The sequence below is a fragment of the Dipodomys ordii genome, unplaced genomic scaffold, assembly GCF_000151885.1.
Source record: "Dipodomys ordii isolate 6190 unplaced genomic scaffold, Dord_2.0 Scaffold7, whole genome shotgun sequence".
In the NCBI taxonomy this organism is placed as follows: domain Eukaryota; kingdom Metazoa; phylum Chordata; class Mammalia; order Rodentia; family Heteromyidae; genus Dipodomys; species Dipodomys ordii.
In genome coordinates, this window is record NW_012267223.1 from 21730711 (window position 1) to 21744975 (window position 14265).

At 42.1% G+C, this 14265-nt stretch overlaps 1 protein-coding gene across 1 annotated transcript in view; it reads right to left on the reverse strand.

Moving 5' to 3' along the window:
- Positions 1-8280: 8280 nt before the first annotated feature.
- Positions 8281-14265, reverse strand: part of Smarce1 (SWI/SNF related, matrix associated, actin dependent regulator of chromatin, subfamily e, member 1) — a 22965-nt gene continuing 16980 nt past the window's right edge. The window contains exons 8-10 of the mRNA XM_013037184.1: positions 11144-11256; positions 10290-10500; positions 8281-8554 (exon numbers count right to left, since the gene is read on the reverse strand). Of these exons, the coding sequence (XP_012892638.1) occupies positions 8346-8554; positions 10290-10500; positions 11144-11256 (533 nt within the window). The 3' untranslated portion in view covers positions 8281-8345. The remainder of the gene's footprint in view (positions 8555-10289; positions 10501-11143; positions 11257-14265) is intronic.

The window sequence follows — 14265 nt, forward strand, 5'->3', positions numbered from 1 at the left end:
CCAGCATGACAAGCACTTTGATTCCAGAACCATATTTACCAGCAGATAAAGCTCATGAACCCAGGTGGCCTCAACAGCTATTCAGATTTCTTATACATTAATTAATATCATCTTTCTTTTTTCCTTTTCCTTAATAAAGGACAGTTCCTGGGGGAGAGACATGAGGCCAGGGATAGGCACTGGGTGGAGAGCTAATTGACATCTCAGGAAACTGGAAAGACTGGAAGCATCCCATTGATTTTGATCTTACACAATCTTGAATCTTTCTCTGAAGTACTGGGCAGGGGCTGGTGGAGCTGTAGGGTGAGGGCGGTTGCTGGTGGGATTGGCTCTGGGTGGTGCCAGCTGGGTCTGCCTGGGATCCCAGAGCTGGGCCCTGAGCTGCTGAAAACCTGTCCTGGTGGCTACTTTGCCTCCTCAGCCATCTATGTACAATCCAAGTGCCATGAGGGCATATCCCTCTTCATTCTGATGATAGCCTAGCCTTGCTATTCCTGCAAACATCTCTATGAGGATTCCATCCTTCTTAGAGGTGGCTCAGCTAGTCTGGCTTTTTCCCCTCCCCTCTCCTACTCCCTCCCCTCATCTTTTTTTTTTTTTGTAGAGGATCACTTCTGACTTCAGTGTGATGGTGCCACCTTGGCACCAGGGTGGGGACAAAATAATTAAGCCCTGTGAGTTAAAAGGCAAATTAATTCCCTTGTGTAACACCATCCTCCCTAAGCAACTTCACATATATTAATCTAGGACTGTTGGTGTGTGTGTGTGTGTGTGTGTGTGTGTGTGTGTGTGTGTGTGTGTGTGTGTGTGTTGATCCTGGAGCTTGAACTCAGGGTTTGGGTGCTGTTCCTGAGCTTGTTTGCTCAAGACTGGTGTTCTACCATTTGAGCTATAGCTCCAGTTTTTTTGTGCTTACTTGGAGATAAAAGGCTCATGGACTTTTCCTGCCTGTGCTGGCTTTGAACTGTGATCCTCAGATCTAAGCCTCCTGAGTAGTCATGATTACAGGTATGAGCCACTGGTACACAGCATGGCTCTTGTTTTTGTGATAGGTCTAATCTGTGGCAGATTATCTATCTATCCACCCATCTATCTATCATCTATCTATCTATCTATCTATCTATCTATCTATCTATCTATCTATCTATCTATCTATCTATCTATCTATCTATCTATCTATCTATCTAATTTTGTGTCAGTACTAGGACTTGAACTCAGGGCCTAGGCCCTGTCCCTTAGCTTTGGAGTCACAGCTCTTCACTGGCCAATCGGAGAAAAGAATCTCATGGACTTCCCTCTCAAGCTGGCTTCAAGCTATGATCCTTAGATCTTAGCCTCCTGAGTAGCTAAGATTAGAGCACTGGCATCTAGCCATACATACATACATATATATATATATGTGTATGTATGTATATATTTACACACACATATTTGGCTTGGGGGCTTCACTCATTAAATGGTTACTTCTGGCTTCAGCTGCTTACCAAAAGAACCCTCATATTTCAATAGGGTGGGGAAAAAAAAGAGTAAAGTGACTAACTTGTCCCAGTTTGTCTAAGGACTTCCCCAGTGTTAGCAGTAAAGTTCTGAACCAGTTCCCTGTATCTAGTTCTTACAAGTTCCTGTAGAGGGTGCTGGAGGCAAAGTACGAGAGGCCCAGTGGAGGGCTTCTCAACCATCTGGTTCTCTCCTTAATCCTTGCATGAAGAATACAGTCCTCAGGCCTCCTAAGAAGGGAGTGACTATACTGGACAAGGCTGATGCTTGCAACTCTGGTTTTCTGATAGTGAGAAAGTAAACCATGCTGAAACAAACCATGGTTTGATGCAGGGTATCAAGTGTCCAAATGTATTCTTGCTCTATGGCACCCGGTTCTTCTACATTGATCTAGAACAACTTAGGTCAGAGCAGAAAAAAAAAACAACAACCCCAAAACAACAAAAAACGGATTTGATTTTTGTAAAGGAGGATGTCTTAGTCCTATCTCCACCTCAAAAAAAAAAATAAACAGGGGCTGGGAAGGTGGCTCAGGCCTTGCATGCCTGAGGCCCTGGGTTCGATTCCTCAGCACCACATAAGCAGAAAAAGCCAGAAGTGACGCTGTGGCTCAAGTGGTAGAGCGCTAGCCTTGCAGGCCCCATGACCAAAAACAAAACAAAACAAAACTTTTTCATTAGATTTCTGCAACAAAAGGCAAATTAACAACAAAAAAAGCATACACATTTCTTTAGGTTTTAAATGACACTAGAGCCTTATAAGGAAGTGAAGAGCTCAAGGAACAGTTAAACATTAGTGTTTGACGAAGTTCAGGTACTGGCATACACAAAAAATGTATTGGTTGGGCACTGGTGGCTCATACCTGTTACCCTAACTACTCAGTAGGCTAAGATCTGAGGATTACAGCTCAAAGCCAGCCTGTGCAGGGAAAGCCCATGAGACTTATCTGCACCAGAAGCCCGGAAGTAGAGCTCAAGTAGAGCGCTAGCCTTGGGCAAAAAAGCTCAGAGACAATGCTCAGGCCCTGAGTTCAGGACCTAGGACTGGCACATGCATAGACAAACAAAGTATATATTTAAGTATAAACACAGTTCTTGAAATGTTTGTGTTTAAGGTTTTTTGTTTTTGTTTTAAATGACAAGGGCTTTACATTTGTGCGGATATCATTTCCTTTCAAATAAATAAGTGGAAGGAGCTAATTCACAGAATGCCATTGTGTAATCATAGCACAAGTGATATGGAGAAATGGTGTTGCTGCTGGTGGTGGTATGCAAATGACTGAGTTTTGAGATGTAGCACATCAGTGAATTGGCCCTGATCGCTCCCCACTTCACTATGTATGAAAATGTCCTTCAGAGTCGCTGCTGGTGGCTCATACCTGTAATCCTAGCTACTCGGGAGGCTGAGATCTGAGGATCATGGTTGAAAGCCAGCCTGGGCAGGAAAGTCTGTGAGACTCTTATCTCCAATAAAACCACTAGAAAACTGGAAGTGGGGCTGTGGCTCAAGTGGTGGAGTACTCACCTTGGGCTGAAGAGTGCAGGGACAATGCCCAAGCCCAGAGCTCAAGCCCCACGACTGGAAAAAAAAATGTCCTTCAGTATTGATGGGGTATGAATCTCTCACAAGGCCATCTAGTTTTTGTCTTGTAAGGGACCTCAAAATGAGAGTAGGGCAACCCCCTTTACATGGAGTGTCTGAGATCTACAGATGTGGGGCCTTGACTAAAGGCAGTACGCTAGGGAAGAGCTTCGATTTTATTGTATGATCCAAAATAGTGCTCTCTGGTGGCCTCGCCCCAGAAGGAGGAGGGTAGACTGCCCACGGGAGGAGAGACCACAGAACCACGAGAACTGCAACTGTCTCACACCAAGATCCAAAGGGGTATGTGTCTTGAAACAGTTGAAAATCTTTCACTTGGAAGAGCATTGTATTTATTCTATTTGACTCCAAGAGGTGTGTGTGTGTGTGCACATGCACGTGTGTGCTTGCAGTAGTGCACATGTGAATAGGGGACTGAAATTATGGAAGGTAGGCTTTAGCTCAGTAAAAAAAGAAATCGTTACTTAACTGAAGAGGTAATGAGCTTGTCTTTTTAAGATAGGCTGAGTTCCTCAAGACTAGAAACACTGATTTAAGGGCAGGGTGGCCTGGTACTGGGGATCCCATGCTGGGTGGGATGTGGTTTCTCATGAGTGTGGTCAGCCTGAGGCTTCTTTCCCTGCTTTTCCTGCTCCCCAAAGAGACACATTGTCTCAGTTAATGTCTGGGTTTTGGGGGAAAGACATTTCCTTTGGGGATTTCCCTTCTTCACATGACATTTTTACTTCTGAGTATACACAAAAAGCCTTTCTGGTGCTGACTGAGACAGCATGGACAGAAGCCCGCTGGCTTAGCTATACATTTAAAAAGCAGATTGTCATATACTTATGGCTTGGGATTTGCACTTTAATCTGGGTTTCCTTGAACAATGAACAGTAAGACTATTAGAGTATACATCATGTGAACATGGGAGAGTATACTTACAAGCCTAATGATACATACTTAGACTTGTTATGTCACTCAGGCTGGCCTTAAACTTGAGCTCCTCTTTGCACAGGTCCCCAGATGTGACTCCTTTGCAGTCAATTCAGAAACAACAACAACAAAAACACCCTACAGATTAAAAAAACCAAACTGCCAGGCACTGGTGGCTCATACCTGTAATCCTAGCTACTAACTACTCAGGAAGAGATCTGATGATTGTGGTTCAAAGCCAGCCCGGGTAGGAAAGTCTGTGAGACTCATATCTCCAATTAACCACCAAAAAACCAGTGCTGTGGCTCAAGTGGTAGAGTGCTAGCTTTGAGCTGAAGAGCTCAAGGACAGTGCTCAGGCCCAGAGTTCAAGCCCCACGACTGATGATGACGAGGATAACAATAACAACAACAACAACAAACCACCACAAACTTCAGGGCCAAACCCAGTGGTTCACATCTATAATCTCAGCTAACTGGGAGGCAAAGATAAAAGGATCATGGTTTGAGGCCAGCCTGGGTTCAAGTTAGCAAGATCTTTTCTCAATACATGAGCGTGGTGGTACACACTTGTAATCCAGCTAGGTGAGAAACAGGAGGTTTGAAGTCTGAGGCTGGTAATTCTATAAGAGGTTTATGATCATGAATATGCTTATACCATTTTCTACTAAATTCAGAATTTGTCTTACCATACAGATAAAAAAGGAAACTTTATCCCAGTAATTCCAATCATAATTCAGCATGATTTCTTCCAAAAACCAGCTGTTTCTTTTAGCTCACTACTACAAAGGATAATTTTCATTTTGCGAAGATGTTAAGCATGTTAATGGGTAGATCATTAAGACATCAACAATGACATCAAAACTGTCATTGTTCTAGCCTGGGTGACAAGCAAGACAAAACCCATGCATAAGGCCAGGTGGGTAGAGGGTGGTTAGTGGGACTGGAGGTGGAGGGAGATTTCACAAAGTAGAAATCCCAGTCTCCTTAAAGGCAAAGTGTCAATTTAACTGCAGGCATAGGGAGTTCTGCCCTCTGAGCATCAGCTGTCTGACATCCCTACCTAGTATCTAAAGGTGCAAGATCAAAAGATTGGGACATATCTAGTTGAATTTCAGTAGCTATTCAAGATGATCTTGGATTCCCTTTGCTAATCTGTGGTATCTTTCTCATTCAGGACTTACTTCTTCCCAAATCTCTTCTTTCTAGAGTATAGTCAGGCATTGCTATAAAGCATAGATATGTTTATGCTGTATCTTGGTGTGTGTGTGCATGTGCATGAGTATGCGTGTGCCCAGCACTGGGGCTTGAACTCTGTGCTTGGGTGTTATAACTTAACTTGTTCATTCAAAGTTGGTATCCTACCACCTGAGTCACAGCTCTACATCTGGCTTTTTGCTGGTTAATTGGAGATAAGAGTCTCATAGACTTTTCTGCTTGGATTGGCTTCAAACCATGATCCTCAGATCTAAGTCTTTTGAGTAGGTAGGATTCTAGGTGTTACCCACCAGAGCCAACCCTATTGTATGTTTAGGCTTTATCTATCTAAACTGATTGTATGTTTCAGCTATGTCTAAACCCATTACTCCTAGGCTACCACCCAGTTACTTGGTACACTGCTGTACTAAATACTGTAAGCAGTTTGAACACAATGGTAAGCATTCTTGCATCTAAACATAAAGTAAACATTCTTAGCAATAAACAGTTTATAGCTCCATTAGTCTGAGAACCATGTCCTGGGTGGCTTTTGTGGGCTGAAACACTGCAGTGTGTTGACTGTACATAATTAGCATGTACTGTGGAAGTCACATAAAAAAAAATATAGAATGGGGGCTGGGAAGGTAGCTCAGTGGTAGAGTACATGCCTTGCATGCAGGAGGCCCTGGGTTCAATTCCTCAGCACCACATACGCAGAAAAAGCCAGAAATGGTACTGTGGCACAAGTGGTAGAGTGCTAGCCTTGAGCTGAAGAGCTGAGGGACAGAGCCCAGGCCAGAGTTCAGGCCCCAAACAGAACAAAAACAAAAACAAACCAACCAACCCCAGAATGATGGAGATTACCCAAATTTGCATTCCTAATGGAAAGATGGGGGGCGGGGTGAGAAGGGGAAGAACTGTGGCATCCTCATTCCCATTTGTTGTTAGAAACTTAAGAAAAATTTAAGCTCTCAAACTTATTGCACCTGTACTCAGAACAAAAGTGCCCTGAGGAGAATCATGGGGCTTTGGAGCTGAGGACACTGGGAAGGTAGCTCAATCCACTTAAGAGTTGAAGCAGGCTCAGTTATTGACTGTGTCTATGGGGACAAGGAGAAAAAAAAAAAATCAAAGACCCCTATTTCATCCCATGTTCTCAAACCTCAAAACTAAGATTCATTGAATGTTGTCTCTACATGCATCACACTAACGATTTTAATTTCATCTCTCCTGTGATTAGAAGCTGTCAATTCCCATCTAACTTAATATGATACCCTATTGTGCACTTTTTTTTTTTAGTGCCTTCTAGCTCTTCAGCAGCAGGAAATGCTTCCATCTGCCTAGAGACAGGTATTCATCCCTACCATTTTAATAACGTCTCTGTCCCATTTTGACTGCCACAGAATTTATGAGGCTATCCAGTTTGTCTGGGAAGAGATTGTTCTTAGATCTATAATGCCCAATACACAGAAATAGGCCTACTTGATAAGTTGGTTCTTTGACTCACAAACCATCGAGAGAAAGAACCCACACACTTAGAAAAGCAGATGTCAAAGGCTGCTTCCACTCCACTCTTCAAGAGGCAAATCAGATAGTGGCTGGAGGTCACAGTCACAAATGGTGCTATGTGCTCAGCAGTGAACTCCCTGGAAATGAAGGCAAGTCAGTTTAGATATCTCTCTTTGGGGCTTACATTTATTTTTTACTTAGGTTGTAATTTGAAATCAGTATAGCCCGGGCTGGGCCTTTGTGATCCTCCTGTCTCAGCTCCTGAGGATTAGACAAATAGGAAAGCATATTCAGCTATATCTATTATGTATCCACTTCCCGCTCCCAAAGACAACTTCTGTCCTAATTTCTTTGTATTCTCATATCAGTGTAAAAAATATTCCCAATTACTTTTGGAATCAGACCATCTCTATGTGGCATGTAAAGAAACTTTACAAGTACCTGTGCAAATGAACACGGTTGTACGGCACTTTATAAACACAGTTGGGCAACAAGGGCCTAGTGAGCAGCCATTAGTTTTGTCTTTGCATTCTAAGGACAAATTGCATATTTGTCTTGCATACAAATTAAAAACACTGAGACCTTTTCTTTCTTTCTTTTCTTTTTTCTTTTTTTTTTATTACATTTGGACCTTTAAGAAACATATACCATCAGATATACCACTATTTAGTAAAAATCTATTCTAGTTCTCGAGACGCATGTGTGTCACAAACTGTCTTCTAGTCTCCAAGACTTTATGAAGAGTTTATCAAAAAGATAGGCTCTGATCTATGGGATCCTGAGCCTTGAGGTTTTTCAAGTTTTAATTACTGTAAAACAACTTCAAGTGGATGAACTTAATTGCAAGATGTTTTTCTAGTCCATTACAAGAATATTATATTCCTTAAGCAATGTGATCTCTCTTTGGAAAACCTGGTAAAAGAAAGTATTACTATTTTTTTCCTCTACAATGAAGATGAATTTACAGAACACACCCAGTATAATCAGGACAAACGCAGTACAGTGTGCCTGTGTGGCGCTCACTTCCATGACTTCATACCAGAAACTATCTAGCTATGGAGACTCTTTCCTGATGAGCAGGATCCATGTGTAGTTAGATGCAGGTTACATTCTTTCCTTTAACATGACTCCCAGAACCTGATACTGGTTACATATAAAAAGGGGGCGTGAACAAACACATCCTCACATGACTGTGTTTCCAAGAAAGTCTTCAACACAGGTACCCAAGGGCTGAGGAGGCTGCTAATGGGGCCTGGGAAGGTTTAAAGCTATGGCTTCAGTAAGCACCCAAGTGAGCTGTAGGAAGGCATTTGTAAGAACAGATTCTGCAGCATCAAAGGTAATTCTCTACAAAAGGTGGGTGTTTTCCCAATTAGTCTAGGTTCTGAGGCTTTCGGCAGTCAAATGCTAACAACAAGATCCACAGAGAAGAGAGCCATCTTCATAACACTGAGGGACGTGGGGGACTGGGCCATTAAGCTCACAACACCCGTGGTCCAAGTGCCTTTGGTGGTGTAACATGGACAAGAAAAAAAATTAATGCACAGACCACATAACACCATTAAAACCAAAAAACATTTTTTTTCATTTAAAAAAGTATTTAGGACACATAAAACAAGGCAACATCTATTCCTTCTTCTCGTCCTCTGGTATGGGATCTGTGGGCGGCTCCTCCACTGTCGCACTGTTACTCTCGGAGCCAGTGTTGCTATCGCTGGTTCCTTCCTCGGCCATGCTGTCCACCCCCTCCTGCCCACTCTCCTTGTCCTCAGGAGTGGATGTGCCTTCTTCACCATTCTGTTGGCTCTCCGTTGTTTCTTCGAGGCGTGTCTCCTCTGTAATCACACATTTGTCACTGTCAATTTCAAAACTAGCATTTATTCTAATGAAGCTGATGCCATAAAGCTGTGCTAATCACCATGGCAGCCATAGGTATCTATTAAGCACCTGAAATAGGCCAGGACTGAGGAATTTTTAAGCAATTCTGGAATAAGTGACAGTGAGAAAATATTCTTAGCTCTAAGGTTATGAGATCTAAATATACACCAAACACTTCTGATGAAAATTTAGATTTATAATATAGATGTACTAAAGGAGTAAAATATGTGCTAGGTTTCAAATACTATGAGAAAAGAATGTAAGAAAGTTATGAATTTAAAAATATTGGGCTGAGAAGGTGGCTCAGTGGTAGAGCACTTGCCTTGCATGCATGAGGCCCTGGGTTTGATTCCTCAGCACCACATAAGCAAAAAGAAAAAAGCCAGAAGTGATGCTGTGGCTCAAGTGGTAGAGTGCTAGCCTTGAGCTGAAGAGCTGAGTGACAGGGCCCAGGCCCAGAGTTCCGGCCCCAAGACTGGACCACCCCCCTCAAAAAAATATAGATAGATAGATTCTATACTGAATAGTATTTAACATAGACATACTATGTTAATACATCATTAAGATTACACAGGGTGTGGTGGAACATGCCTGTAGTTCCAATTACTCAGGAGGATTGCTTGAGCCCAGGAGATCAAGGCTAAGCCTACAACACAGTTGAGAGTGTCTCAAACCAACATGAATTTTACTTGTTTTGCCTATCAATTTTCTTCAGCTATTTTTTAAAAAAATTAACCCAGACAGAATCTGAACAAAGGATGTACAGGTGGTGAGAATAGGACAGGCCCACAAATGGATGACAAAACAGAGGACAGGACTGAGTGTTTAGTTACCACATAGTGAAGAACCATACCCTAATTCTCAAGCTTTAGCTCTAACCACAAAAATGTGCTCATGATCCAAATTTAAGACAAAAACATGTTTACAAAAACATAAAGAGGCTCTGATAATGAAACCTGAAAACCCGACTGTGTGAAATGTTAATTGGCTGCGGTTAAATTTTATAGAAACTCTGGGTAAAGATACCAATAATTCCATCAAATGCTTTCCAGGTTATATGAGCACAAAGTATGCCAATGTCCCTCCCACTTCTTGCAACAATGGTCCAGGAAACTCTGATGGTGCAGCTGTAACTATTTTCAGCATAGTACTATTTGTAATGTGCCAGACAGGTAAACTGTATGCCAGAAATTTACACACTGGTTTTTACCCCCAGAGATACTTTTATTCAGAAGACTGTTACGTTTAGAAATAAGTTTTTCTAAGGTGGGGACAAGCAAAGGGCTAGACAGTAAATATTTTAGACTTTGTGGGCCATCTTTGTTCCAACTCCTCCTCAACACAGCCCTACATGACACGTATGATATGTACATGACGTGAATAAACTAACAGGAATGGTTGTGTTTCAGTAAAACTTTACTTACAAAAGGAGGGTGGAGAGAGAGAGGATGGATTTGGCCTATTATGTTTTATTTTTACTAAATGTGTTTTAGAATATCAAAGACAATCTTGAGAACAATGATCATTACCTATATAAATAATGTTCGGAACACGATTAAAATACTCCATGTTAATGCTATGTCAAATTCAGTAAAGAGGCAAGAATATAATTCATGAAAAGCATTTACAGGAGAATCAATAAAAAGGCCCTCAAGGGACTTACGCCGCCCGCCGCTGGCAGTGGCAAGTTACCTGTCTCCATTGGAATGCTCTCATCATCCTTCTTCTCCTCGGCTTTGCTGGCCGCTGGCTCTTCCTCAGGAGGCATACCACCCTGACCACGCTCAGCCTGCTCTGCTGCTTCCTTCTCCCTCTCCTCCTGCCGTTTGCGGGCCTGCTCCTCTGCCTGGGCAATTTCAGCTGCAATCTTCTCCATATCCACTTCTACCTTCAGACCACACAACTGGTAGTCAGGAAAAACAAAACAAGAAAACTCAGAAACATTCTCATCATTTTGAAACACAGGTTTAAAAACTGGGTTTCCTTGCCCATCAAACAAGATACATGCACTGCTTGGGGTGTGGTTCAAGTGGTAGAGCACCTGCCTAGCAAGTATAAGGCTCTATGTTCAAACCCCAGGATCACCAAAGGAAAAAAAGTTCATAGAATCAAGCAGCTCTCTAGCAGCCAAGTACTATCAACTCCTACAGAGGGCTTCGAGGCAACACTGAGAGGACTGGATTATACATTCTCAGCATTAGGACACACAAAGTACAAACTGTGAACACCATTAAATGAAGATGTTTGATAAACATGTTCTAATACAGGAAAAACAATTCAAGACTGTGTAGGAATTTAAATGAAAACACTGAAGCGTTCTAGCATCAATAGACATAGTAAAGAGAAACACTAAGTAATGTTTCAGTTATTACTTTTTCCAGAAAATAGAAATGATACTATAAATCAAAGATGTAAAGATTATGTTGCGATGTTAGCCCTGTTTTAAAGTGAACAAAGCTTGGTAAGAACACTGTTTTGGAGGACAAGGAAATCATGGTAACAGGCATGTGATAAGGGCAGAGTAAGCAGGTTGGGTGGATGGATACCCTTTTCAGCTCATTATTAAAGGAGTCTGTGCTTTCCAGGAACTTCCTCTTCTTTTCCTGGTGTCGTTCCTCTATTTGAAGAAGCTCAGCTTCTAGTTTTCTCTGTAAAACAAGTGATCAAGTTTTGTAACTACAGGTTATCTGAAGCAGATGTCAAACAGAAACTATGACTCATTTTTTTTAAACATATAGATTTGCCGGGCGCTGGTGGCTCAAGCCTCTAATCCTAGCTACTCAGGAGGCTGAGATCTGAGGATCGAGGTTCAAAGCCAGCCCGGGCACGAGAGACCGTGAGACTCCTATCTCCAATAAACCAACAGAAAACCGGAAGTGGCGCTGTAGCTCAAGCGGTAGAGCGCTCGTCTTGAGCTGAAGAGCTGAGGGACAGCGCCCAGGCCCAGAGTTCAAGCCCCATGGCCGACCAAAAAAAACATAGATTTATCAAATATTGCAGAATATTTATTTTCTTCACCAAATTTTTTGAAGTCTTCATATCCCCATTGAAAAATCTGGAATAAAATACACATTGGATTTTCCATCCTAACCATTTTTCATAGTTTGGTGGCACTAAATACATTCATAATGCAGAATCACCATTACCATCATCTACGTCTGTAACTTTGTTCATTTTGCAAAATGATGCTCTATACCAATTAAATTCCCCATCTCTCTCTCCCCCTTCTGTCCCTGACAATCACCATTCTATTTTTGTGTACAATTCTGACTACTTTAAGTACTTCATATATTTGTCTTTTCTTCACTGGAGTATTACAGAATTACAATATATTTCAGGATTCCCTTTATAAGAACTAGCATAGCTGGGTGCTGGTGGCTCATGCCTGTAATCCTAGCTACTCAGGAGGCTGAGATCTGAGGATTATGGTTCAAAGCCAGCCCAGGCAGGAAAGACTGTGAGACTCTTATCTCCAAGTAAACCACTAGAAAACTGAAAGTGGCGCTGTGGCTCAAGGGGTAGAGTGCTCGCCTTGAGCTGAAGAGTGCAGGGACAGAGCCCAGGCCCAGAGTTCAAGCTCCATGACTGACAAAAAAAAATTAGCATACAAGGGGGACTGTGACATTTCCAATCAATGCCCCCTCCCACTCTCTGATTCCCTTCACCCCTTCCTAATTTCAAGAGGTTTCGCTGTTTTATTTTTATACTTGCCAACAATCTATTTCATGTTTCATTTTTAATGATCTATACATTCATATAATATAACAAATAATATTCTGCATTGTTTGATAATTTAATACAAATACAGGTATGATTTAAAAATATATAAAATGCAACAGACTATGATTAAAGGATACCATTTCAGGCCTAAACAATTTCTTTGGCAAAAGTATTTTTCTTTCTTTTTTTGTCAGTATTGGGGCTTGAACTCAGGGCCTAAGCTTCTTTCTTTTTTTTCTTCCCCCCTGTTTATGTGATACTGAGGAATTGAACCCAGGGCTTCATGTATGCTAGGCAAGCACTCTACCACTAAGCCAGGGCCTAAGCTTCTTATGCTCAAGACTAGTGCTCTACCACTTGAGCCACTGCTCCATTCCTGGCTCTTTTGGTAGTTTAATGGAGATAAGTCTCAGACTTTCAGGGCTGGGAAGGTGGCTCAGTGGTAGAGTGCTTGCCTCACATGCATGAGGCCCTAGGTTCGATTCCTCAGTACCACATAAGAAAAAGCCGGAAGTGGTACTGTGGCTCAAGTAGTAGTGCTAGCCTTGAGCTGAAGAGCTGAGGGACAGCACCCAGGCCCAGAGTTCAAGCCCCACGACTGACTTAAGTGTTATACTTTCCTGCTGGGGCTAGCTTTGAACCATGATCCTCAGATCTCAGCTTCCTAAGGAGTGAGGATTACAGGCATGAGCCACCAGTGCCTGGCTTGCTCAGTTTTACTTTACTTATTTATTTTTAATTATAAAGTTAATTTCTTTTTGGGCAATGTCATCCTTCCTTCATTCTCTCTGTTTTTCCCTCTCATTCCTGCCCAAAAGTTGTACAGTTCAGCTGCATTTGTTCACCCTTTCTCTTTCCATTTCTGTGCCCCCCATTTCTTCAGAGACATATAAACCAACAAATAAAGACAAAAAGGAAAAAAAAAAACAAACCAAAAACAAACCCCTTGCTTCCATTTCCTGAAATTCATCTTGGTAAAGATTACTTTATATGATCAGAGGCACAGAGGCCTTGCACCTTTGGGTTCCTCGCCTAAGAATTATCCTACTTTGGTCTCACTGTGAAGCCTAGAGTCATGTATAATTTATCAGTCCTGTATAATTATTATCATATCCCATATCTAGCTTTTGTATATAAGAGAATATGCCACATCCATCCATCATTGGTTATAGGGCTTAAATTCAGGGTGCTGTCCCTAAGCTTTTTCTTTTTTTTCTTTTTTTGTTGGTTGTAGGGCTTGACTCTGGCGTGGGCGCTGTTCCTCAGCTCTTCAGCTCAAGATGAGCACTCTATCACCTGAGCCACAGTGCTACTTCTGGCGGTCAATTGGAGATAAGAGTCTCATGGAGATAAGAGCCTGGACTGGCTCTGAACCATGATCTTCAGATATCAGCCTCCTGAGTAACTACGATTATAGGCATGAGCCACTGGCACTTGGCCTCTGAGCTTTTTCCACTCAAGTCTAGTGCTTTACCACTTTGAGCCACAGTTCTACTTCTGGTTATCTGGTGGTTAATTGGAGATAAGAGTCTCATGGGCTTTCCCTCCCCAATCTGGCTTTAAACTGTGATCCTCAGATATCAGCCTTCTGATTAGCTAGGATTAGAGGCGTGAGCTACCGGCACCTGGATTGGCTCAGCTTTTTTGTTCATGGCTGGTGATCTACCATTTGATCTTTACTTACAGTTCTTTGCTTTTTGCTGGCTAATTGGAAATAAAGAATTTTTCAGATTTGTGTGCCCAGATTGGCTTCTAATTCAGATTCTCAAATCCTAGCTTCTCAAGTGGCTCACAGGTATGAGCCACTTGTGCCTGCCGATATAAAGTACTTTCTAAAGCAAGGCTGACAGGGTGCCTCAAATCCTTTAAGTTCACATGTATTTCTTTTTTTTTTTTTGGGTCCGGTCGTGGGGCCTGAACTCTGGGCCTGAGCACTGTCCCTCAGCTC